This window comes from Folsomia candida, unplaced genomic scaffold, assembly GCF_002217175.1.
Source record: "Folsomia candida strain VU population unplaced genomic scaffold, ASM221717v1 Fcan01_Sc026, whole genome shotgun sequence".
In the NCBI taxonomy this organism is placed as follows: Eukaryota; Metazoa; Arthropoda; class Collembola; order Entomobryomorpha; family Isotomidae; genus Folsomia; species Folsomia candida.
This window is the reverse complement of record NW_019091218.1, coordinates 2153000-2179948: the sequence shown is the minus strand read 5'-3', so window position 1 is coordinate 2179948 and position 26949 is coordinate 2153000. Positions and strand designations below refer to the sequence as shown.

Below are 26949 nucleotides of genomic sequence, written 5' to 3'. Positions count from 1 at the left end.
CTCTATGACATTGAACGTTTAACTAACAACCTTTACAGATAATGGAGCATCTTGCATTTCTACATTACGTTTTCTTTCATAAACTATATCAGGGTTTGCCCAAGTGTTTAAAAATGAATGAAAACCACACCATAAACAAATGTTTCCTTAGCTGATTTTACCTCTATTTTCCATTTGAATTTGTCCTCGCATAAATCATTTATTTAAAAAAATCATAAAGAAGATTACAATGAAAATTAAACAGCTGAACAAATAATTCAGATCCTCTGACGGAATGCTACAAATATAAAGTAAACCTACAAAGTAGTCGGTGGAAGCGTTAGAGAATCAATTTTAGCACCAATCTCCCCAAACATAAATTCATCCGAGATGGCAAGATTTATTGCCTTGGAAATCGCACTAGTTGCCACGTTGGTTATTTCAGGCGCAAATGTAAGATTCATAGCAATATGGAATCAGGAATTTAACAATATTCAATTTTCAGGCTTGGCATTGTATTGGAAGCCAACTGTACCGTAGCACCGTGGAATCATGGATTTTGAGAGTTTGCCCAACCACAAATCCATGCGGTATTAATTCCTTATGACACACATACTGTCCATTAATTCCAAAAAGAACAAAATCATATCATTAAAATTAACAAATTCCACTAGTTAACATAATTTTTGTTTGTATGTACTTATTGTAAACTAACCAGATGCTCGCTTTGTTCCTTTTAGAATTATTACGAAGATAAAGTTACCTAGTGTACAAGGAAAAATAATTTGTTAATCTTTTAATTAATAGCTGCTGTATCTACTGTGCGTCCTTCTTCCTCAACAACTTCTCCGACCACCACCACAACCACCACAACTACAACAACTACTACCACAGCCCCACCTCCCGTTTGCCCAACGATAGAATGTTGCCACTTTCAATGCTCCAACAACGCTTTCTGCGGGACGGCCGCACTACAAACAGATTTACCAACGTGTGACGATGGCAGCACTCCACAGATGTGTAAAGACCCGCAGACTGCATTCTCCGACAGGTGCTTAAACCTGGGATGCAACGATATGAGTTGCGCACAGCAATCATGTACCGTAACTGGACGATATAGTCTTTGTCCAGCTTGGAATTAGGTGTGATTTAGTATTCGCCGAAAATGATGTTTGAAATAAAGGTTATGCATTTTCATTTGGCATACGATATTTCTGTTGCATTTGAAAGATTCTAATAAATTTGCATCATTTGGGTAGATAATCCTTTATAATTTCAGTTTATATAATTTATTTTAATCATGGCGAATAAAGTGATAGTGCTACACACCTAGTTTATGAATGTTTAGAAAATGAATTTCATCTTCATTTCATTGTCCCTATCCTGTAATGTATTTCTATAGTGTTGAAGGATAGGGAAAATGAAATGAAAATGAAATTAATTTTGGACTATAAACTAGGCGAGACCTAAATATCCTCCATTTCAATGGTTTATGAATGTACATGATCTAACAAAGGACGACATATTTCTCTTATGCGTATATATCGAATTGTTATCAACGATGCGCATTTCCAAATAGTATGACCACCCCTTGTATCCTTGTTCTGTTCTTATTAACGGGAGGGGAACTTGACTTTAGATATTGCATGATGTAAATGATTTACTACTGTTAACCATATGACTAAATTAACGATGGAATTACCAGTTTTGCGCTAAATAATAGACAATATTCAAATTCAAAATATATTTATAACAATCTTACGCAAAATTTACAAGGACGGTACACTCTCCAGGCGCATTTTTAAGTTTTTGTCAAATCGTCCAAATTATTTATGATTACAAAACTAAATACATCTCCACCAGAAAGAATGTTATCAGTCAAATAAAATTATCAGACATTTATTCAATAACCAAATACGGTGATTATATTTCGTTAGATTTAAGTTAACACGGATAAACGAATATTGTCGACATCAGTTGAGTAGATGGTAATTGACACTTCTGTCTGCCAATCATTAATAAAATACTTCAGCAGAATGCATGGTTCATTACACCATACTTATTTACAGAGAGAGCATTACTCATTTCAGTGTTATACTGATACTCAAAATCACTTAACTTGATAAAAGGGTGATCAAGTCACAACTAACATAAAGTATCAAACGCCCAGGAGTCCAGTTGCAGTTTCCACCTCTCAGAGTTCGCCTGGCTAATTGATTTGGATTTTACTTTTGGAAAAGTTACTCGGATATAAAACACAATCTGGTACGATCCAAATTATGAAGTATTTCTTTTGTACAATGATACAATGAAATGATCTATTTTCTGATTTATTAATATTGTTCTACATAGTCCGTCCAAATAGATATTAGCTACTCCATCATAATGATGAATCAGCTGCTTTTGGATATGATGAGAGGGATGAACTTTGGTAGCAAAGTTGATCATTACACAAACAAGGAGCGCTTGGTTGCAGAAGACAAGAAATTTTTATCAAAATTGCAAAACCCTTTCCCTGACCTGCCTAGCAATTATAGTTCCATTGTCATGATACAATCAACCGATAGATTTACCGGGTATCGTTCTCATTCTGGAAATGTTGACTTACTCCCTCAAAATCGGGTCTCTATTAACGACCTTATTGAAAATATCGACTCACCTATCGTTGGAAAATACTTCCTCTGCCGATGCATCATGCCACCACACAAAATGAAGTCAATCATGACCGTCGTGGATGACCCCTCGGGAATCAAGGGCGTTCGAATCGCCCTCTACAACTTCACCAACGCTACAACCAACCTGGAACGAGTCCTTCCGGTCGGCTCAATTTTGGCGATTAAGAACCCCTGGTTTAAAAATACGATGGACGGCGGGCTTACCGTGAGATCTGACAGTCCTACCGATGTCGTCATGCTTGACGAAGAACAAATGTCCCAAATATTTCCGGGCATCGTATGGGAAGGCATGATCCCGCGAGAATATAGAAAGCTGGCCATAACGAGTGGTCACGATGAGAAAACTGTAAAAAAAGACACATTAATCGGGCACTCTAAGTTGGCAGATGAATACGTCAAAGAGAAAAAGTACGCGGACGCCATCGCAGCCTACACGAAAGCCTTGAAGATTGACAAGGGTCAAGTCGACATCTTGGAAAAGAGGGGCCAAGCATACCTCAAGCTTCGTTGTTACCAACAAAGTTTTTGCGATTCCTCTAAGATGTTAAGTATTTTCCCGTTTAACGCAAAAGGTATCATACTCATGGCAAGGAGCCTTATTGGCTTGAAAAGGTATGAGGCAGTGGATCAGTTGATGCAGTCAAAACTGGAGAAAAAAAAGACTCTTAGAAAAAATCTGGAAATTTTGCATGTGAAGGCTGAAATTGTCAAACTTTTGAAACAATCAAAATCCGGGGGTATTGATTTAATCGAACTCATGAAGTTGGACAAGGAGGGTAACGATGACATTCAAATCGGAGATTTTACAGGACCTGTAAAAATCTCTGAGACGGTGGAACCAAGTCATGGGACGAGGGGGGTAATTGCGACCGCGAATATTACCGCTGGGCAGCTTTTGATTTGTAGTAAGGCGTTTGCCTTTTACGCCTCGACTGATGAGATGCCGACATGCAGCATTAATTTTGTAGACAAAATCATGAAAAGTGAAGGTGAATACAATTCATTTTCTCATTTTTAGTCAAACATTTTAGCACAATAATTTAAATTCCAGGTCATGATGCTCTCGTTGGATTGATTGGACAAAAGCTAACCATGGAGCCAGAATGTCGATCCGAATTCTACAATTTGTTCGCCGGACCGGAACTTGGCTTCATTTCCGGAGCCAAAGACGACGCAGAAGTCGATATGAACCGGATTGACTTAATCACAACTTTCAACGCATTTTCAAAATTAGCGGGTAATGGATACACTGAGCGTCTACTCTTTAGCGGCGCCGGGAAAGAGAAATCTACCGGAATTTGGATTTTACCTTCGTACATTAACCACACCTGCGCAGTAGACAACGCTCATTGGGGAATATTTGGAGACGTTATTGTAGTCCGGGCCTTCAAGGATATCCGAGAGGGTGAGGAAATCCTGATAAATTACACTTTCCCTGGCTTACCTTATCAAGAACGACTAAATGTATTCCACTCACACGAATTTATCTGCAAATGCTCCCTGTGCGCCTTGGAATCAGTGGAAAGCTCAGAAGTTAGGTTGGAGCGAGAAAACATCTTCACCAGGATTGACAAAGAATTGCCAAATGGTGGCGCCGTGAACATCAGCAAGGTTATGAAAATCGTGCAAGATTTGGACAATCTGTGCGCCCAGATTCCACGACTTAACCGCAGTCTTTGTCAATCGAAAGTAATGCTCCTTGCCAGCGCACTTTTTAAACAAGGAAATTATGAAAACGCATCTAAATTGATGGAGAAGATTCACTTCGCCTCGGCTGCCACGGCATTTGTGGACATTGCTGTGTCCGCCTCTATGAATAATTTAATTTGTCATATCCGCATGAAGACGGGAATGGAAGGGGTATGGATTCAGAAATTGCGCCAGGATTTGATCAATGGATATGGGTCGGTGGGGGTGATGCAGACTATCGCACCAAGCACGGCCGAGGTGTTGAAAATGATGTTGGGCTATGATATATTCCAAGCGGAAAAATCTAACTAATTTTGTGATAAACTTATCAAAAGATTTTATTTTGGTTTTATCTACACTAGCTTCTGAGAAGGAAAAATTTAAAATTTAAATCTTAATACGTATGCCATTACCAAATTGTGTAAGATATGGGGCTTTTATGTACTATTTATCATTCTTAAGATCAACTACATGTAAAAGAATCCTTTTTCAAAATTTAAACCAGCTCTTTGGAAACATTAAATATTAACGGAGTAATAATTAGCTATAATTAATATCAAGGTACATGATAACAATTAGTTTATTTAATCAGCAATTAGATTATTTAATCTCTTAAATAACAATTTTAATTGCATATATATAAAATAAAATATTCTAAACCCCACTTCCCCGGCAAGTACATTTAATGGAAGTGCTTTACCAATTATCTAAAAGAAAACAATTTTTTCTTTTGAGTATTATGTAAAACCGCTGATTTCTATTTATACGGTGTTGGATGCACATAATTAACCCTATACTTTAAAGATAAGCCTACGAATTTATATGCTCACGAATTTCTTATTCATACCATTTAATGGTAATTATCATCATACATAAAAATTGACAGCATCAAATACAAATCCATTGATTTGTATGTAAATAGAATATATTTTCTACTTTACCAGAAACGTTATTCCACCATCAAATTACAGGGAAAGACAAAAAGGGAAAATTCGTAATGGCCATCCAGAATTTTTGAAGAAAATGTGTGGAATACTGGTGATCGTGGGAACCAATTGTACGGTTAATCACGGTCAACCAACAAATTCTTCCTGGATACCATTTTTATGAAAGGTCCTACCCTACTAAAGTTCCATATGAAGAAAAACCCAGAAAAAAAAATAATTAGAAAAAAATTGCATTGAGCATGTACATTCAGTCGCGTCGGCATTTCAAATCCTGTCACTCTCGAATGTAATTTTAGGCGACCCATTTTTCTCACAAGTTGTAAAAATCCTGGATTGGAAGCGTTTATAAACAAGGTTCATAAAAATAACAAAATTTTGTTTCCCCGGACCTTACAATTAGTTACTACGCCAGGAAACCTCAAAATTAAAAATATCACATTGGTTCCTACAGGGTGTTAATAAAGTCCGATCCCATTTTTCCTGTAAAAAAGTGAAGGCTAGTATAAAAAAAAACTACCCGTGATACTTACAAAAAATGTTCGACATATTTACCTTAGTATTTGGTCTTGTTACCATTTACTTTAACCATGCCCTCAACTCTTTGTTTAAGGCTCTGTGCTAATTTTTCCAATGTGCCTCTGGAAATCGAATTCCATACATCTTGAACTTTTTTTTACTAGCTCTTCCCTCGTCCGGGGTTGTGGCTCTTTGTATACATTTTCCTTAAGTATGGACCACTGGTTCTTCAGGGGATTCAAATCTGGGCCGTTAGCGGCCCACACCCCCTTGCTCCAGACCGTTGAAACTTGCGTCTTGATGAGACTCAAACTCGCTTTTGCTGTATGGGCTATAGCACCATCCTGCATGAAAACTATTTTTCTTTCATTCAGAAATATTTCCTTGTTCCCCATGCTATCGAAATAGATAGGTAATATTTTTTCCATATAATGCTTTGCATTGACTGATTTGCCTTTTGGTATGATATGTAGAGGGGTCACGCAACGTGCACAAAATCCACGCGCTACCATAACTTTAAGCCCGAATTTTGGGATCGCTCTTGATGGTACATCCGATTTGTTTTCTGTCCTGTAACGAACATTTTGTTGGTTCAATTTTGGATATAGTTCAATAATAGATTCGTCAGTCCAAAGGATGTGACTGCGCAATTCTTCACCAAGTCTTTTTTCACTCAAATGGGCACTTTTCTGAAGGAGTTCTTCAAATTTCAGACGGTCATCGATATATTTTTGTGACATGAGAGGTTTTTTTGGTTAGTTTGTAAGCTGTGTGACCCCACTTCGTAGTTTTCACAAATTTTTGCACGGTCACACAGTTAATTTGCTTCTTCTTCTCTTTATAGCGTTTTGAGTCATTTAACTCCCTTGCTCAATTACGTAATGAACTACCGGTTTTCTTGCAAAGTCTGTTTTTAATCATTCTTTTTGTGGTAGGTGACACCTTTCTGGGTCGCCCTGGTCGCTTTTTGTCGTGGACAAAATTTTTATTCTTCCATTTCCAAACAGTTCTGCGGCTGCAGCCCAATTTTTGCACAATTTCTGTAGGTTTAAGCCCCTGCTGATGCAATGTTTGTATCTCAACTCTAAGATGCTCATGACTTACACGTTTAGTTGTTCCTCTCATGGTAAAAATTTGAAATAAATAACTTCACTGGTTCAAAAGTTCCAGCTGAATTTGTAACAACCACGCTCCAAAAAATGCATGGGATCGGACTTTATTAACACCCTTTAGTAGGCACTGATTATAGATGTCATTAGATCCAATGTACCTCAACTTCGTCCGATTTAAAACTGCTTTATATTTTTTAAGTCACCATACTCTAGCATTATCGATTCACTCAATATCCCTAGAAAATACAGAGGTATATTTAATAAAATTAGCGCGAAAAGTTGAAACACTGGTTAAAAAATTTTTATGAGAAATCCCAGAAAAAAATTGCACAAATCGCTAATGGGGGCGTGGAATCTTTAGCTGTAAGTAAATTAGAAAGGTACGTCCTTGCCAATATGCATATGCGAAATGTTTCAAATTTCGTAAATTATTTGTTGTGGTATTGGTAATTCTAGTAATTATTTCGACTCTTTAGTGTTCGTTCTTTAGTTCCTGTATCGTTGAAAATTTGTTAAAATTTGACCATTAACCAACCAGAATCCCGTCAAAATTTATTTTCGCAATGCCCGTTCTGCCCGAAATAGTGCACGACTACACAATATGCATTCCATTATATTAATCAAACATACTAATTTTGTTAAACACATTAGCTGCCTTTTATATTAACGCAATAATTTCAACGTCAGCCAGATAAGCTGACGTTATATAAGGAATTTACTTTCCTTCGATTCCCTGACACTTCTAAGCAATTGTTATGTATCATATATATTTATCAAAGGAATTTTTTAATTATAAAGAGTTTTCAAATTTGAGACAGTATTATATGATCCGGAAACCGTGAGTGCAGAAGATCTTGTAATAATCCTTAAAACTCTTTTATCCCCTTAACCAATAATTGTTTTATTTTTTAACAACGATGACAAATTTACCCTCATAATTTCCATCAACCAAAGTTATTACTGTCCCTGAAGTTGCCTCCTCGGGGCTCGAAACTTAAGGACGACAATTTGGAGCATAAGAAATATGTAATTGCTGTTGCTTAATTATTAAAGACAAATGTTCAATTAATTATTTTACAAAAATAAGGATTGTTAGGTTCGGCATAGCGATAAATGCGAGTTTTATTGGTGATTCGTGAGTCCTTACTACTCGTAACACGGTAAATAAATTACGTAATGCAATGGTAAAATATAAAGTCAATTCTGATCAAGTGCTGTGATCGACGGAATTAAAGTATGGAGCCGATCACAAGTTTCCCAGCTTTTTGATTGATGCCATCAATTGATCCTCACCTTTGTACAAGCAATATGCCATGTTGTTTGTACAACTACGTTAAGCTTAACGGAATTGTTTTGTAGGTTATTAATTGCGATAATGGGAAGTCCATCCCCTATTATGCAATCATGTTTGCGAATTATCAATAGCTATCACGCCATCATTAATATATTGAACCGACATCGAACGAGGGCTGAACTTTGAAATAAGTCCGCACCATTGTATGTATCGTAACAAGTTAACTTTTAAGTTAATTATTTAATTCCATCATCCGTCAATTTTTGCACACGACACCTTACTTCCTACGAAGCATATAAAAGTAAACTCGCTGACAACTTTTGACATATAGTCTGCAACATCTGCATCATGAGGACGGAAACTGTATTCAATCTGCTCTGCGCTTTGGTCGTGGCGACCTATGGTAAAAAATACAGATAAAAAACTTCTAAATATTTATAAACTTTTCAAATTTGAATTTTAAACAGGCGCGCCAAATCCAAACCCAAAAACCATCTCGTACGTATTTCCTGGACGAAATACTGGAAAGATTGTCGGTGGTGTGGAGGCTGATAGGCACGAGTTTAAATTTTTGGTCGACATACGCCAAGTCGATCACAAATGCGCAGGCTCAATCGTTAGTCCAGAATGGGTCGTTACGGCAGCCCACTGTTCTCAAAATATATGGGCCGGCTACACACTCGTCGCTGGGGATCACAATATTAATGAGGTTGAAGGAAACGAACAAACTAGCCAAGTTACGAAGATTGTAATTCATCCAAATTATGGTTATGTATCGTAAGTTTATTCCTTAAATCGATATTTTAAATAAGTATATTTATTTAAAATTAATTATTAGTGGGAAGTTTCTCCAAAATGATATCGCATTGAGAAAGGTGTCACCTCCATTCGAATTTAATGAATATGTCCAGGCCATCGCTATTCCAGACACAAACTTTGCACCAACTTGTGAGCCATAATTTTTTAAATAAAATAGGGATGAAGTTTAAAAATATTTCCTGCTAATGCCTCCTACAGCTTTTGCCACCGTTACTGGTTGGGGGGGTCTATCCGAGGTTGGTGCACCTTCATCTAATTTGATGAAGATCGATGTCCCTCGCGTAGATGACGACACCTGCAACACCATTTACAACAACACCATAGTCCCATCGATGATTTGCTATGGCGAAGATGTTAGAGATACTTGGTTTGGAGGTACATTGAATAAAAATTTCTAAAATTTCTAAATTTTCTTTTGAATATCTATTTCATATTTCCAATAGATTTAGGTGGCCCCATCCTTTGTGGTGATAACCAAACTTTGTGCGGTATAGCGTCTTGGAGACATGGTTTCGCACAACTAAATTACCCCGGCGTTTACGTCGAGCCCTCATATTTCGGTGAATGGATTCGTGGAACAATTGCCCCAGTTGATGAAAACCCAAGCCCAGTGGTGTCGAGTAAGTTATGTACATAAATCCATTTTAAAGTTTAAAAATTAAATACAAAGTATCATGACATAATTGTCTTTTGTAGTTACTACCTGTGGTGGCCGCATCGACGCATCGTCCGGCGAAATCAAATTCCAACTTGGCGCGTCCATTCGTGCTAATCAGAAATGTGTCTGGGTGGTCAAGGCTACATATGAGTCAGTCCGATTCCGGCTTTCAGGCCTAAGCAAAAAGGATGGACTTTATTTGACCAATTTTAACAGTTCTGGACCTGTCACACACCAGCGAATGTAAATTAGTATATTTAAATATAATTCATATTTAATACCAAAACTAAAATGTTTCGGCTATTTAGGACATCCGTCGGACAAAACTACACCGTCTCCTCTGGCTACGTCCTCGTCACTTTGAGCGTTGGGCACGCACCTACTCGCGGGTTCCGGCTAGAATTCTTCTCTTCCGGGTTTTATGATGCTACCCGAGATATCACCGGTTTCGCAAGTCTCAATTCGAATAGTGGAAACTGTTCATACCCCATGGGTGGAGGGTCATACAGAAATAATGAAAATGCTCTCTTTGTCATCAATCCCATCGTGCCTGCCATGAGGACCGTCATGTTCACAAGAATGGACGTTGAAAACCACCCCTATTGCCGATTTGACGCTGTCACAGTTTACAACTGGTTTGACAATCAGTACACCCAAGTCACCAGGTAAATAATTTAGAGGCAAATATGAAAATATGAAACTAATTGAAATCATATATTGCAGACAGTGCGGAACATCCATACCGCCAACGACAACGCTGCAATCGGGTTTGGGTTTGGTCACTTTTGTCTCTGATTATAGCGTTGCGCGGACAGGTTTCGATTTTGAATGGCTTTAAATATAGGAACATTGTATGGCCACGATTCAATTTTAAAATAATATATTTAAACTTGCATTAACTAAAAATTGCAGTGTTGGGAAAATTTAAATTCATTATATTATTTTGTATCATTTTACATCATGTATTTTGCATTCACTATATTTATAACTTATCTTGTCATGCATATTTAAATTGTTAAGTCTGCACCTATTTGACTGTGCATTTGCGTATATTTGTATTAGATTCCGTCGATACAACGACAGATAATTAGGTAAACATTTCCACTATCAAGCCCGAACTGCTGCCCGACTTTTCTAAAACCATCATAGGCCGACAAAGTCCACAGGTCCAATATATGTAATTGGCTTCGTTTGATGTCGTAAATTTGATAATATAAGTAATTCCAACCGTATTAGAGAACTCCAATATTTTATTTTATTCAATCATTCGTAATCTGTATTTACGATTTTGTTCTGGCATACAATAATAATGTACTATTGCTTCTGACCCGATTGAAATATTGCAATAAATAATAAATTTATGTAAAATTACGTGTAAGCCTTTTTCAATAATTCCAGAAGACCTAACTATGCCCTTCGTAATAAAATGTGGTAAGACCTCCCGGTGAAAAATACTTATCTATTTAATAAATGAAATAATCCGTCTAGAAAGATAATATGTCGGCTTGGATATTACTTTCAACATATTCGAAACTTATACAAGGTTTCAATTCTAATTTTACCATCTATTTAGAGTGAGCCAAATTAAATTGATTCCTTTCTTGCTAGAAGAAATTATTAAAACTCATCCCTCCTCTCAAAAAATATTCGCAAATAACAAAATAATTGGATTAGTTCCATGTCCACGACTATATGCCTATATATGCAGAAGACTTTTTATCACACAGTGTCATAAAAACTTTTGCTCTAGCTTGAACTATACTTCACTGAAATTTATCAAAATGTCCGTCACCCCTTGGATGTGGTCGTCATTATGATTATTTTCAAAACACTACTCCCACTTGTGGAATGGAATCCGACTCGTAGGGAATTCGTCGTCATGGCGACATCACGGAGGTTGTCGGCATACTTTCTTGCAATAGGGGCTACATTACTGACCACCTTGGCCTGCATTTTTCTAATAGCTGCTCACGCCCTTGGCCAAATTCAACTTCCTTTAATCGAAGGGCTCGTTACGAGTTTTCTTTTACTCACTTTTGGGGTAATTTTTATTATGGAATTTATATATTTTTTATCCACGCCGAGCAGTGGAGCAAAGGTCGGAATTACATAATAAAGAAGGAGGCTTCACTTGGATTTCGTAAGACTTCACAATTTTATATCATTAATTAGCTTATACATTCACCCAGTTCTGTCTGTCTGGATAAAGCATCTTCACGTTAAGCTTAGCAGCATTAGTGGGATATGATGGGGGGATCATTCACATACTACGTCGTTTATCTACGGGATCCGTCAAAATTTGTGTAGTTTAATTTGTCGGACCAACTTCTGTGGACGGCCATGACGGGTCAGGTAAGGTAAGGTCTACCCGAATACCAGATACCATTTATTTGATACGTTGACCAGATAGGATGCAGGAATGGCTTGATTTGATCGAAGACAAATCAAATCAACCTTAACCGGATGGGGTAGGATGATTAGATTTGATCGCAATCAGATCAAGATAACAACACACTTATAAAGTATTCATTGGACACAGCATGGTACTATGCACAGAACGAGGAGTATACGTAGTATCCTGCGTATTCTGTCATATATTAAGGCTACAGCGATTAGCTTATATATTAGCCCAGTAGATTGTTGGGGGGTACCACGCTCATCGATCCACTCATCGCCAACGTCGTCGCCAACGACGATAAGCGTGATGGAGAAGTTGAGACGAGCTACGCATGTACATATATGTGCAACACACAGGCTACATCCCTGTATGAACATTAAATTTAATTAATTACATTGAACTAAGAAGGTAGTGCAAAATTGTAACACGATTATATGCACGATTATATGCATGCTCTCTCTTGAATGATCCCCTTGTAAGGGGGTTGTATACGTGTCAGGTGCATTGGGGCGGAAATGGGGCACTCTTTTGCAACATTTCTGGAAATTGCATCATGTTCAATATACACATTGCAAGTCTCAATCGTGAGTTATATGCAACATTGCATCATGTTTTTTATAGAAATTGCAAACAGTCCATAAATTCATCATTAAAGATGCAACATTGCAGAAAATTGCATCATGTTTTTAAACTTAGTGAGCAGGGCCACTGTGATACTTGTCTCACACGTTATACGCAATATTGAAGAAAATTGCATCACATTTGTTTAATTTGCAACGCAAGTCAGCACATCAACTACAACTGGATTATATGTGTTGCACATGTGTAACACGTGCTATCAAACCACTATGAAATGGGGCATTTGTGGCCACACCATGTAGGCACATTAGAATTATAACGATCTTTGTGTAACACATTCTCCACATGTGCTAGCACATTTACATTTAAAACACATATCCCTTTAATGTGCATCGAACGAACATTGATCCATCAACTCTTGCGGACAGGGATTGAAAGAAAACTTGATTGACGATATTAATATTATTACGTACATTGTACCCACCTACGTGAGTCATTGCCCAGGGAGAGCAAAGGGAGAAAAGCGAGAAAAATCCCTGGGAATTGAACTCAGAGTCCACGCAGACAAAGGTCCCCTGTGCTTCGTCACCCTCCTCTATGTGGTGATATGTGGTTTTGTTATAAAAGGGACCCCTTAAATGTGGTCATGAGTCAAATGTACGATATATTCAATTGGGTTCGAAAGTTAGAGTTACTATGACTGTGTGTCAAGCTGTTCATATTTATAAGCCCGTGTATGCAAAATGCTTGCGGCTTGTCGAATATCCTTAAATTCTGTTCACCAGTTCTTCTATACGAATGGGAATTTTTAGTGTCCGCCAATTTAATAAGTCCGCAGAGGAATACAAATATCTTTTCCAGTGGTGGGAGTTGGTCGGGGATTGAAAATATCATGGAGGCACGCTATTATACTATTTTTCCCATTTGCTCTAAAAGCCTTCTAGGCAACCTTCCACAACGTATATTAGAGCTACTAATGGTTTTGGAAGTTGGAAATCCGTGCCACTCAGTCAGTTCTTCCAATGTCTCCAACGAATACCTCTGGGTATAAAATTTTTCCAGACGACGCTTATTATTTAATATTTGGTGACAATTATGCCCTAGAGTATAAGGCTAATTAAGGTTGACATCAAGTATTTGAATTGATGTGTTGACTAACACTATTTTAAATATTGAAAATAGGTATGTAAACAAGTTTGATGAAATGAGAGAAGCTTACTTGTGTGCTGGACCAACTGGTGTATTGTGTAGCACATGTGCACACATGTGTAACACATGTGTCGACGAAATTAGACATTCCGAATTGACGTAAGCAAAAGACACTGCTAATAACATATGTCAATTGTTTACCTCTACCCCTCCGCCACGACACTTGTATCTTTTGGAATGACCTAGGGTTGTTACGTGGTAGAGAGGCGGTCCGAATACAAGTGCAGGACTGTTTGAGGAGTTTTGTAGGACTTACATAGGACTGTATTAGGACTTTGTTATAAGAATTGTGATTTTCTTCATGTTCTAAAGGGACGTATTGTGTGTAATTTAGTTCTGATACTGTAAGGGTGGTACAAAGTGTATATTAAACTATAAGTGTACACAAATAATGTAAAATCATATTTATTTAATTTTTGAATGCGCATAAATCATTAACGTAATATGTGATCAATTTTTTGCCAAGAAGAATGTAATCCAAATTATGCTAGCGCTATTTCAATAGCATTAATAATATCCATATATAGCGTGTCTGTGAGAAAAACATCATTTCTTTTAGCAGCAATCAACAATTTCTTTAGCAACGACAACACGAGACTAGATACTACAATCGAATTTACATCTTCATCTTTTGGACATTTCTCAGGTTTAATAAAACACTGTAAGGATTCAGTAGTAACCTCAAGTTTGCCCAGCTCTCCAGCTCCGATTAGGTGTAAGAGGCAGTCAATATTTTTCTCTGAAATAGCCTCCTGGTCTTCTTTTTCAGAACTTTCATCTTCTGAATCATCTGCTTTCTCACTACCTTCTTCTTCTACTTCACTGTCTTCGCTACTTTCCGCATCACTCCCGTCCTCTTCTTCGCCTTCCTCTTCCTCAGACTCGTCAGCAGAAGATTGATTACTGCCGTCTTCAGAGCAAATTTTGTATCTTTTACTATCATCGCTGTCTGAATCCTCACAGAGTCTTTTGTTATGCTTGGCTTTCATGTGTCGAGCTAGAGTCCATTTTCTAACAAAGTGTTTTCCACAAACCGGGCATTCGAACCCATCTTCGTCAGGTGTGTCGTCTCCACCTCCAATAAGTACTCGATTGAATTGTTTTGATTCCCTGCCCGCTGGCAAGGGAATAAGATAATCGGGGCTTTGATTAATCAACGCCATCTTGCAGGGTATTGCTTACACTTTGGATATTTCTGTGTGCTTGCACCTTAAATTGTGTGGGAGATGTGCACTGTTTGAGTGTTGGATGAAGACTGAGATTAAAATGTGCTTACACATTTATATAACATGTGCAGAATGTGTTGCACATGTGCATAATGTGTCGGAAATCCCGACACATAGTTGCGAAATTCGAACCATCTGGTGTGCATTGTTCCATTAAATGCGGACATTACTAATAAGTATGACCACGCCCCCCAGAAGCACCAGCCACACCCACTTTTCGTAGTTTCTTACCGCAATTCTGAATGCCTAATTTCGTCGACACATGTGTTACACATGTGTGCACATGTGCTACACAATACACCAGTTGGTCCAGCACACAAGTAAGCTTCTCTCATTTCATCAAACTTGTTTACATACCTATTTTCAATATTTAAAATAGTGTTAGTCAACACATCAATTCAAATACTTGATGTCAACCTTAATTAGCCTTATACTCTAGGGCATAATTGTCACCAAATATTAAATAATAAGCGTCGTCTGGAAAAATTTTATACCCAGAGGTATTCGTTGGAGACATTGGAAGAACTGACTGAGTGGCACGGATTTCCAACTTCCAAAACCATTAGTAGCTCTAATATACGTTGTGGAAGGTTGCCTAGAAGGCTTTTAGAGCAAATGGGAAAAATAGTATAATAGCGTGCCTCCATGATATTTTCAATCCCCGACCAACTCCCACCACTGGAAAAGATATTTGTATTCCTCTGCGGACTTATTAAATTGGCGGACACTAAAAATTCCCATTCGTATAGAAGAACTGGTGAACAGAATTTAAGGATATTCGACAAGCCGCAAGCATTTTGCATACACGGGCTTATAAATATGAACAGCTTGACACACAGTCATAGTAACTCTAACTTTCGAACCCAATTGAATATATCGTACATTTGACTCATGACCACATTTAAGGGGTCCCTTTTATAACAAAACCACATATCACCACATAGAGGAGGGTGACGAAGCACAGGGGACCTTTGTCTGCGTGGACTCTGAGTTCAATTCCCAGGGATTTTTCTCGCTTTTCTCCCTTTGCTCTCCCTGGGCAATGACTCACGTAGGTGGGTACAATGTACGTAATAATATTAATATCGTCAATCAAGTTTTCTTTCAATCCCTGTCCGCAAGAGTTGATGGATCAATGTTCGTTCGATGCACATTAAAGGGATATGTGTTTTAAATGTAAATGTGCTAGCACATGTGGAGAATGTGTTACACAAAGATCGTTATAATTCTAATGTGCCTACATGGTGTGGCCACAAATGCCCCATTTCATAGTGGTTTGATAGCACGTGTTACACATGTGCAACACATATAATCCAGTTGTAGTTGATGTGCTGACTTGCGTTGCAAATTAAACAAATGTGATGCAATTTTCTTCAATATTGCGTATAACGTGTGAGACAAGTATCACAGTGGCCCTGCTCACTAAGTTTAAAAACATGATGCAATTTTCTGCAATGTTGCATCTTTAATGATGAATTTATGGACTGTTTGCAATTTCTATAAAAAACATGATGCAATGTTGCATATAACTCACGATTGAGACTTGCAATGTGTATATTGAACATGATGCAATTTCCAGAAATGTTGCAAAAGAGTGCCCCATTTCCGCCCCAATGCACCTGACACGTATACAACCCCCTTACAAGGGGATCATTCAAGAGAGAGCATGCATATAATCGTGCATATAATCGTGTTACAATTTTGCACTACCTTCTTAGTTCAATGTAATTAATTAAATTTAATGTTCATACAGGGATGTAGCCTGTGTGTTGCACATATATGTACATGCGTAGCTCGTCTCAACTTCCCCATCACGCTTATCGTCGTTGGCGACGACGTTGGCGATGAGTGGATCGATGAGCGTGGTACCCCCCCCAACAATCTACTTAGCCAATTCCTTGTTATCTTTTTTTGAAGGCAGCACTCCTATAATGTTTTATTAAACACTAAAGGGGTAGCACCATCAGTTGTATGTACTTTGTGGGGTGGCCAAGCTACCCATTGGTATTTCGGGATATGAGGGGAATCAAAATTCCTAACCAAAGTTAGTTTGGAGGGGAATTAATTATTTTTAGGAATGAGCAGGAGCAGGTTGAAGAATGTGAAAGGATTGAGCTCGATGCCAGAAACCAATACTTAGCTTTTGCCCATGTGTACTGAGACAACAAAGAATTTACGTGTTTTCACCTTGATTCTAGGAATCTTGCCTAGAATAAGGATTTCTAATTTATTAACAAATTTGTAACTTGTATTTCTTAACCTGTCTTAGATAGCCGAAAACACCGTTCAAGTGACATCTTAGGATTCTTCTTCTTCTTCGTGTGTATAGCCGCTGTAACAATTCCTTGGTTTCAGGTATTCTTCCTCATCTGGCACAAAATTGAGTTGGACCCCTACATTCTAATCGTGAAACACTGTACAACCTCACACATTCAGTCAGGATTTCGCCGCTTATACTTTATTTGTAGTCCATTGTTAGTTTTACTGTTTACACAAATCTGTCGTACAATAAGTTTTATTCTTCTTTTTGCAATCGGATTAGTCTACCTCGATCTGCACTGCATCAAACAACTTAATGAAAGGTGTTTCCGCGTTGGAAGTCATATTCGTAGTCGTGTCGATAAGTATCTCAGAGATTACAGAGATATCGAAGTTTCCATAAAATTATTTACCGAAACCATGGGGGATTTTTGCGTTGATTTCGATGACTTCGATATCAATTTCGTCAGTTTTATGTGGGTTCATCACGGTACGGATGCGGAACCAAATTCCAATGCCGTTGTATTTGATCTTCCCCTTTTACTTTATTACTGCCCTGATTTCTGTATATTTTCTCGTTACGGTATTAATATGTGTTAATCAGACGAGTATAGAAATGTTGGCTACATGCAAATTTTACGCGAAAGATAGTAACGAAAAGAATTATGTGGTACGAAGGTTACGTTCTATGCGGGAGATTTCGATACACGGGGTGTTTTTGGGGGAAAAATTATTCAAATGTAACAGATGCAATTTAGCAGATTACTTTTACACAGTGCAGAATAATATAGTTAGTGCCCTCATGACTTGGGAATAGTAAAATATATCAATGTTAAAACTAACGGTGTAATAAGTAAGTTGTAATAAGACACTTAAGAAAAATCTGGAGAAATATGTGTATTTACATATATTGATTTGTGTATGAAAATTGTACTTGTTTCGCCCTATGTCTCCAAACCACAGGCTAAAATAATTAATGTAAAAAATGACTTTCGTTTTTGGATACTTAAGTATTTCACGATTAAGAATTAATTACAAGTAGAGTAATGCACTTTTGATAGGTGTGTTGAAAAATCAGCTCATCAAAATTATACTTGCTAGCTAAGTTTTAACTTAACAGATACGATTTATTACAGATTTATATAGCACCCATCCTGATGAAAGAATCGGTTTCTTTCGAAAGATTTATATTAAAGACTATTTAAAATTTACAATGTCGCATTCGTCCACTGTTTTTTTCTGCAAGCGAGTCCAAATGAAATCGTTTTCGTCAATGCTATCTAATTTACAAGTTTTATGTTTCCATTTAGAATTGGAGACGAAATTTAATTTATAATTATTGATTGATTGATTGATTGATTGATTGATATATTGATCTACTTACTGATTTAATGGATATTACAATCCAACAAATTTTGTATTCATGAATTTTGGCAGACTTGTATTAAATATAGAAATTACATTAGTAAAATATTCACGAGATGGTCTTGTTTGTTGTATTGCCTAACTGTTAGGAACTTGATTGAAGAAATTTCCCCTGTCGATCTAGAATTAAGTTATTCTGCGGTGTCTGTTCCCTTCAGATTTTTTTCTCGATAGCCTGATCGACGTCCACTGTCGACCTTCCATTCCACTGAAGCCTTCACGTAAATTCCAATCCCTTTAATTGTAATCTGCGTAAAGCATTGCAGGGATTCGTGACGCACGTGACTGGATGAATATATGAGTTGATATGTTTAATTTAAAAAAAAATGTAATAATTAACTTAAACATTTACATAGCTTCAGTCTGTCTGGAACTGATCCCTTCAATGCTTTTCTTTGTTAAAATTTTGCACTAAAGGGACATTAAATGGGGGCACTCACAAACCAGTTCACTATGATTTTATATCCTATATAATACATATATGCGCCAGGTGAATGCCAGACTCACGCTCTTAAACCGAGACAGCCCTGTGGAACCGATTTTACTGAGTTCCATTTTTACGGTGATCTTAATAATTCCTAAATTTCTAATCAAAATTGGTCCACAATGTACGTATGCCGTCAAAATAACCAGACATCGATATGACTTTATTGAAGGTGGGTGAACATGTCAAACCCGATGCGGGCATCCTGAGATTGTGATCAATATTCTTACAAGAAGGATTATACATAGGTCAATTTGTGATTCAAGCCCATCCACTTCAGTGTGTGGTCAAACTGATTTGCATTTCTACTAAATTAATTTTCTCCAGATTCTGTAATCATAGCAAAAGTGAATTTTGCCCCTGCATGCATGATGATCGAGTGGAATAAAAATAGTTAGGAAACATTCCCCGGCTAGAGAATGCAATTCGAAGAGTCCGCATGAAATCGCGTTTTTAATTCTATATACATACATTTGTAGAATAACATGTTTGATCAACGAGACACTGACGTCGGGAAAAAGATCATAATAAGAAAAAAAATTTACCCATCAGTCCTGGGCCAACCAATTCCCATGAACAAAGTCGCAGCTGAATACGACTGTAAATAGATATTTACAAGTTCCATAGTATATATTCTATGGTAGGGAGGAATTACAATGAGGCCTCTTGCCATGCTCCCCTGACATACAGCTTTCCCTTGTCCTAATAAAGCGAAACCATGCCAGGGATAGTGATTGTGGGTGGCTGGCTGCTTCTCCATTCTTATCATTTGGTGGATACCACATATCGCATAGAGTTATGTTTGTAGGTATATGTACAACGATAAAGATGCAACAGCCTCCATTCTCCAATCTAATTGCATTCGTTGTTTGCATTGAGCCGTGTCTGGCTTGACTTTTGTCCGTTGAGAAATACAATTATCTGTTTTCCAGTTGAATTTTTATTTAAGAAATGGAAAATAATCCGACATATGTGGAACACTCCGAAAATCCAGTGGAAACTGCAGGGACGCAGGGGGAGGATATTGTAGCTCAATCGGTAAGGCTGCTAATGCGTAAAATAATTAATTACATGTCTGATAAACATTATGTGTCTAATTATTAGATGAAATTACCGCCCGATCTGGCAACACTGTCTGCCATTTTACAAGATAAAGAACAGAAGACACTCAGGAATTTCATTGTTGACGGAATATTCAAACCCAACATGGGTTTTGAACACCCAGAATCCAAGCTTATTCAACAATACTCATTTAACGGGTTAACCAACGGGCGGCCCCTGGATTGTGGGATTATTGTAGTGGCTGGAGAATCTGGATCGGGGAAGTCCATGACGATCAACAAGCTCTTTGAAGATGACAACTTGTGTGCCGTGTCTGACGAGTCATCCCAGACGACGGAAGTCACAAAGTATATAAAAAAGCTGCTAGTGACGGACGTTGGTCCACCTCAAATCTCCGCGGACTTGGTTTTTGTTGATGTTCCTGGCTCGCTGGACAGTGACAGGACAAATGAGACTGGAAATTTTGCAAAAATTCTGCAATTCCGGAATGGGTATAAATCATTAAAAAAACGAGGGCTTCCCATTTATATGAGGTCGATAGGACTGCGGGATGAGGTAAATTTCAATAATTTCAATATTTTTTAATTAACCTGTACTTATATTGACTCGTTATTGTCGGATTTCGTCGGTTTGTCCTCTTAAAGCATAACACACACGGGAATACCCTTCCCCTTCTGATCCCTTTCACAAAAAATTTAGTGCCCTAACCGACAATTTGGGCTAGCCTTCTGTCTGGAATCTATGTATCTACTTAATACATTACTGGGTTCAGCTTTGAACGTCACGTTTGTGAACGGAAATGCGCACTTTAACCATCATAAACTATTTTGATTTTATTTTCTTGTAGGTATTCTCAAATACTGTGCTCTTCACCTTCAATGCACCCAATACTCGAATGAAGGGAAAGGATACAGGTTTCGTGAAATCGCTTCAAATCCTAAAAAAGCAAAATCTGGTTGACAACAAACACCCCAATCTTATCCTGGTTGGGACTCATGCCGCCGGGCTGGGACTGAAACCGGAGAAATACATCCAAAACACAAATCGTATTCAGAAACTTGTCAAAGAATTGGTCCTGGAGAACGTCGGAATTAATGACGTTCCCGTCGTCTTTGTTGAAAATTTACCGGAAGATTTTAATTTGGACAAGCCTGGAGATTTCTTCCTTTTACCGGATGATTCCTTAAATCATGCCAATTTGCTGCAGGAAATGTTCAATTTATTCACGAAAACAAACGATACCTTGTGTCGTCTGCTAGTGTCTTGGTATTTCAGTCCGACCTGCCCAGACAGGGATGACGATCCGGAAGTCGACACTGAAAATGAATCAATTGAGCTGGGCGTTGAGGCTGCAGAACAGTTGAAGGAGATAAATCAACTCATGATGGATTTAAATATTGGAGTAAATATATTTATTTGATTTTATATTACTTATAACATGAACTAATTTTCAGGTTGAATAATTGTCACTTTGAAAATTAGGTTAAACCAATTCCGTCAGAAACCGTACAAGATGAAACACACCGCGGCACCCAGACTGTGAAAGCAGCGACCGAGGTGAAAGATACAAAAGCTCAGAGCCCCACAACAGCAGCTTCGCCTACAGCAACCATCGCAATAATACAACCAACCACCCGTATTGGTATGTCCTCGGCCGGTATCACTACTGCTAAACAAACCCCGACCAATGAATCCAGTTGTTTCCCTTCATGGACAAGAATCGTCACCAAAACTGGCCCTAAATTTATGCATGAGCTGCAAGTCGGTGAACATTTGATCACCATGACGCACAATGGGGGACAACGATGGAGTCAGTGCTACGGATTTGCGCATCATGATTCAAATCGTGTATCAAAGTTTTTGAAATTACGTCTGTCCAATGGGTACACCTTAACCGTTACTGAAGATCATTTGATGATTATTTGCAATGAAGTCGACGTCTTGAAGTATAAGACTGCAAGATATATCAAGGAAGGTACAAATAACTGGGAAATATTTTATAAATAATAAATTATATATAGCACAATATTATCGCAGGAGATGTACTCTTTTGTCAAAATGGATTCGTAAATATTATCAAAATTGGTGAGGAAATCTGCAGTGGCGTTTACTGTCCACTCACAACCGACGGGACTTTGTTGGCAGATGGCGTCCTTGTGACTTGTTACGCCGATACGGATAACTTTCACCTTGCCCACGCGGCATTCGCACCGCTCAGGATTTGGTACAAGCTGACAGGAAGCTCTGGAACTATAGGCGAGGGCGGGATTCATAAGTACGCGAAGTCCTTGATGAAAATCAGGAACTGTTTTATGCCAGCTAAATTACAGTAGAATTTGTCAGAAATTCAAAAACAGAAGATGGAAGAATAATGCAGTTATTCAAAAGTGTATTTATAATCAAAACAAGTTTTCTTGGATTTAATTTATTATCAAAATAAAATTATATGATGAATTTACGAAAATTCCATGTACATAATTCTTCAATATGTATCACACAAGGAACTCGTAATAAATAAATGTCAAAATTTCTTTCGTGCTGAGACATGCATTTACGTAGCCCAGGTTTTATAGAATCCTATACATATTCTGCGAGTTTGCTGGTATATGGCACCCATTCCTAACAATAAGTTATTATTTAACCCTCCTCTTACAGCAGCTTTTCATGTACCAGTCAACAAACCCATCCAATTACACCAAATGGTTATTTTTCCCAGGAATTTCGGACTGCTTAAAGCTTTCTCTTTCTGAAAACCCTTAAAAGTCAAATTTTTTAATACTTTATCTCTCAAACCTTCTCATACACAGGTTACCATCGCCTATTGATGGCAATTAATTAATATACCGTTGAATACGATATATCTATTTATAGCTTGATATATAATTCACTAGCAAGTCTGTTAATTAAATCTCTTAGGTCAGAGACAGTTAAAAATTTAAATGTTAAATACCTATTTGAACGAGGGCTTTTTAAATTGAATATTTTATTTGTTACTAAAGCAGGCTCTATATTCACATATTTTCATGTCATGTTCACTATCCAATGTCAAGTTAGGTTACGTTAGGTTAAGTTAACCAGGATTGGCTACGTGACATAAAATACGTGAGTATGGAGCCGGCTTAACTATTTAAGTTTTAAAATATTGCCTTTATTTCCCATCAGTGTTCGCCCTAGCAAAAAAGCACTTTTTGCTTTTCAAAATCGAATACTTATTTTTCTGTATTGAAACTTATAACATGGTAGTTATATAGTACGCCGCTAAATGGCGACTGTTAAAACAACACAGCAAAAAAAGCATGAGCAAAACAGCAAAACAGCAAAAAACTATGTAATAAGCAAAAGTTTATTAAGCGATCCATGCTTCTTTGCTGTTTGCCGAACACTGTTTCCCATTATGAAGCAGGACTTATTTATGCAAGTTTTCTCATTGTTTTTAATTAAATTGTTAAATCATATCGTCGTTCTAATTCTTCAATGAGCTATGTGCCGCCTGTGCTTAGTTTTACAATGAGCTAAGTACAGCCATTTAACATTGTATTTACGTGCACTTAGCTCATTGTAAAATTAAGCACAGGCGGCACATAGCTCATTGAAGAATTAGAACGACGATATACAAATATTTGTAATACTTTTAGAACTAAATTTATGTGAGCAGAAACACGTATTCTTTATTGTTTAGTTCTATGTTCATATCAATACTTTCTTTCACCATTAAAAACAATTTACTTCATGATTAGTAATATTAAATGTTATAAAATGCTAAAAATATTGCAATCATCAAAAAAGTATATACAACTGAACAAACATCGCAATAAAAGTTATCAGTTATCCTAACTTATATAAGTTATGATAAACATCTAATATCCTCAATTATAATAGAGGATATTCGAGGTTGCCATACGAATTTTATAATATAATTAATCGTCAAATATTCCAAGTTATTTTATAGCTTTCCTTAGAATAACCGACTTTTATTACACAAAACCATAAATGTCAAGAATTAGTGTTCGCCCGAGCAAAAAATTTGGTAGTTTGCTGTTTTGTCGTTTTGTTGAAAAAAAACAGTTTTTTTGCTTATGTACAGTAAAATGCATGCTTTTTTTGTTGTTTTCCATGAGCTGGGCAAAATGCTACAAATTCTACATGTTAAAATATAAAGTTCTTCGGAAAATTTCCTTTCATTCTTTTTCGCTTCACCACAGTAACGTTGTGAAAGTTTTAGTCCCAATTTAGGATAATACCATCAAAACCTGCATACATTCGAATAACTCCAGTCTAGGAATGAGTCTGCCACTAACCACCATCATCCATTCAAATTTTGCGTTAATGACCTTCAACTAAATGTCAATATCTTATTATACACATATAGGTAACAGGAATTGAAATTCGCAATAATTTCTGATGTTTTAATTGAATCCGTTTCAAAGGTGCATATCCGTTTTGCACAGGTTTGCACTCGTCTGATATTGGGTAGAGGGAGTAACTATGCAATTTAGAGGAAAAGCATGAACACAGCAAAAAAACATATAACAAGCGCTGCTTTTATACTTATATAATGGCGAACACTGTCCAGAATTTGCTGCCAAAGGAAGATTATTAAAAAATTTAGACAAATACGATCAATATTCCTCGTGGAACAAAGTTTTGTTCAGTTTATTACTTTGTCTTGCATTAATCGCTCAAAGAAAATCCAGATAACAATTTTCGAGTACACAATTCATCATAAAAACTTATTAATCACGTTTTGACATTTAAATCCTGATAATGGATTACAAAGGCATTTGGCTCGGCCTGAAAATACATTCCAAAGGATATCCCCACTTGTGGGAATCCTATATGTTTTGATTTTGAAAATAAGCGAGCATTTCATATACCCCGGAACCAGCTCGGTTTTAAGATTTGGGCGTTTTTTATCGGAATTTCAATCTCTTTAGCACTCGTGGGAACATTGCTTTGCCTCCTATGGCTAAATTTTGTCCCAAATGGGACAGATTATGTTACAATGGTGAAAATCTTCGTTTGTTTCTTTGTCTTAATTTTAGGAATATTTGCGTTCAGTATGTTTATCTGGTTGTGCGTTTTACTTGAAGATACCACAACCGTTACGAATCAATTTTGTGCCATGTTTACCACCTGTTTCGAAAAGGGTAAGTATTTCCAGATTTAGATACAAATAATAGTACCAAAATATACCCAAATATTTAATTGTTGCTAAAATTTTCAGGAAAAATTTCCACCAAACCTAAGGAAAAACATTTACGTCCAAAACAGACCAAAGTTTTCAAGTTCAAAGAAGACGCTTGTATATTAAAATTTTTTCAACTGGGAATGATATATTATGTAATTCTTCCCTTTGTTTTTGCTCCATTCTTCATAATTTTAGAAGTAGATCCTCCCTACATTTTTTATAAATTAGTATTAATCTCGTTAGAGGTGGAGGTTGAATCTCTATTTGTAACAAATTTGGTATTTCTAATTCGAGTAATTTACATTTTTATCTGTACACTTGAAGGTGCGAGAATGTTTGCGTTCTGCATATTATACATTTTATTGCGGACTTGCGGATTTTCCACAGTATTCCGCAAACTAACATCATCCTTGCAAAAAGTGTATCCTGGGCCACAATATTTTTCAGAGATAGAAAAATGCTGCCATCATTTAAATATTTTTCGAATAATTTTACAACATTGTAGAATCGAGACGATGAATATCTTGTGTTTGAGTAGCATAACATTGGTTGGGTTAGCCATTTTAAGTAATTTTGCAACGATTAAGATGCATGGGATTTTTAATACGATATTCTACCTGTGTTTTGCATCAATTTCGACCGGAATTTTTACGGTAATTCCTAAACTGATTTCAATAGTGCTGGATTGTGGGGAGGCTGAGGGGAAATTATTATTGGAATTGAAGGAAAGAATTAGATTTTATATGTGCAGTAATAATGGAAATGGTGGAGACAGTTTCAAGTATAAAATTCTTAGAAAACGTGTTAAATCTTTGTACCCGATAGGACTTCGAATCGGCATGGGTCATTTTGCATTTAAAGAGTGCACGATGGAAGGGAAGGTAGAAATTTATGAAGTAATTGTGGAACACACTATTACTTGTTTGCTGTCGATACGAATAGATTAAATGTATTTTATAAATTAAATGCAAATTAACGTTATATGTAAACATGATTAATTTTAATGAATAAAAACTTATTTAATTTCTCATTAATTCTGTCTGATTTATCCGTCCTGATATTAAAATAATAATTGAAGGTATTTCTCCCATTTTCCTTAAATATTTGACAAACTGAACTTCCGATTTCATTAAAAATATGCTACTAAATTCAGCAACTTAAGAAATAAGAGTTACTTAAACTAATTTTCTATTCTTAGGTGGAGACGCTTCAGATTAATTTTAAATTAATACCAGCAAAATCGACGGTTTCGTCGGTTAATAATAAATAATTTTAATCTTATACATAGTTCAACCTTTACCGTATTATCCTTAGTAATGAATTATTAAATAGTTTTACAGAAAGCATACATACTTATAATAAATACCATTCTTAAGATTTATATTGGTTGCCGTATCAGAAATTGTATTTCATAGCTTAAAAGCTTTACC

General features: G+C 36.8%; 6 protein-coding genes across 6 annotated transcripts; all 6 read left to right on the top strand.

Moving 5' to 3' along the window:
* Positions 1–293: 293 nt before the first annotated feature.
* On the top strand, positions 294–1252 carry LOC110859519 (salivary glue protein Sgs-3). Its single transcript, XM_022108478.2, has 3 exons — positions 294–432; positions 485–569; positions 787–1252. Exons 1-3 carry the CDS (start codon positions 370–372, stop codon positions 1119–1121), a joined length of 483 nt encoding a protein of 160 aa, XP_021964170.1. The 5' UTR covers positions 294–369; the 3' UTR covers positions 1122–1252.
* Positions 1253–2364: 1112 nt separating this feature from the next.
* LOC110859508 lies at positions 2365–4655 on the top strand. The gene is made up of 2 exons (XM_022108463.1): positions 2365–3643; positions 3706–4655. The coding sequence occupies exons 1-2, from the start codon at positions 2365–2367 to the stop codon at positions 4653–4655; spliced, it is 2229 nt and encodes a 742-aa protein (XP_021964155.1).
* Positions 4656–8560: 3905 nt separating this feature from the next.
* On the top strand, positions 8561–9936 carry LOC110859507 (trypsin). The gene is made up of 6 exons (XM_035859502.1): positions 8561–8615; positions 8680–8989; positions 9051–9160; positions 9230–9406; positions 9475–9651; positions 9728–9936. Exons 1-6 carry the CDS (start codon positions 8561–8563, stop codon positions 9934–9936), a joined length of 1038 nt encoding a protein of 345 aa, XP_035715395.1.
* On the top strand, positions 9263–10825 carry LOC118432876 (blastula protease 10-like). The gene is made up of 2 exons (XM_035859539.1): positions 9263–10354; positions 10413–10825. Exons 1-2 carry the CDS (start codon positions 9981–9983, stop codon positions 10525–10527), a joined length of 489 nt encoding a protein of 162 aa, XP_035715432.1. The 5' UTR covers positions 9263–9980; the 3' UTR covers positions 10528–10825.
* A 9328-nt stretch (positions 10826–20153) lies between these two features.
* On the top strand, positions 20154–20916 carry LOC118438770. The gene is made up of 2 exons (XM_035859501.1): positions 20154–20307; positions 20374–20916. The coding sequence occupies exons 1-2, from the start codon at positions 20221–20223 to the stop codon at positions 20914–20916; spliced, it is 630 nt and encodes a 209-aa protein (XP_035715394.1). The 5' UTR covers positions 20154–20220.
* Positions 20917–21186: 270 nt separating this feature from the next.
* Positions 21187–22862, top strand: LOC118438786 (protein hedgehog-like). The gene is made up of 3 exons (XM_035859537.1): positions 21187–21733; positions 21814–22306; positions 22369–22862. Exons 1-3 carry the CDS (start codon positions 21227–21229, stop codon positions 22662–22664), a joined length of 1296 nt encoding a protein of 431 aa, XP_035715430.1. The 5' UTR covers positions 21187–21226; the 3' UTR covers positions 22665–22862.
* The last annotated feature ends 4087 nt before the right edge of the window (positions 22863–26949 follow it).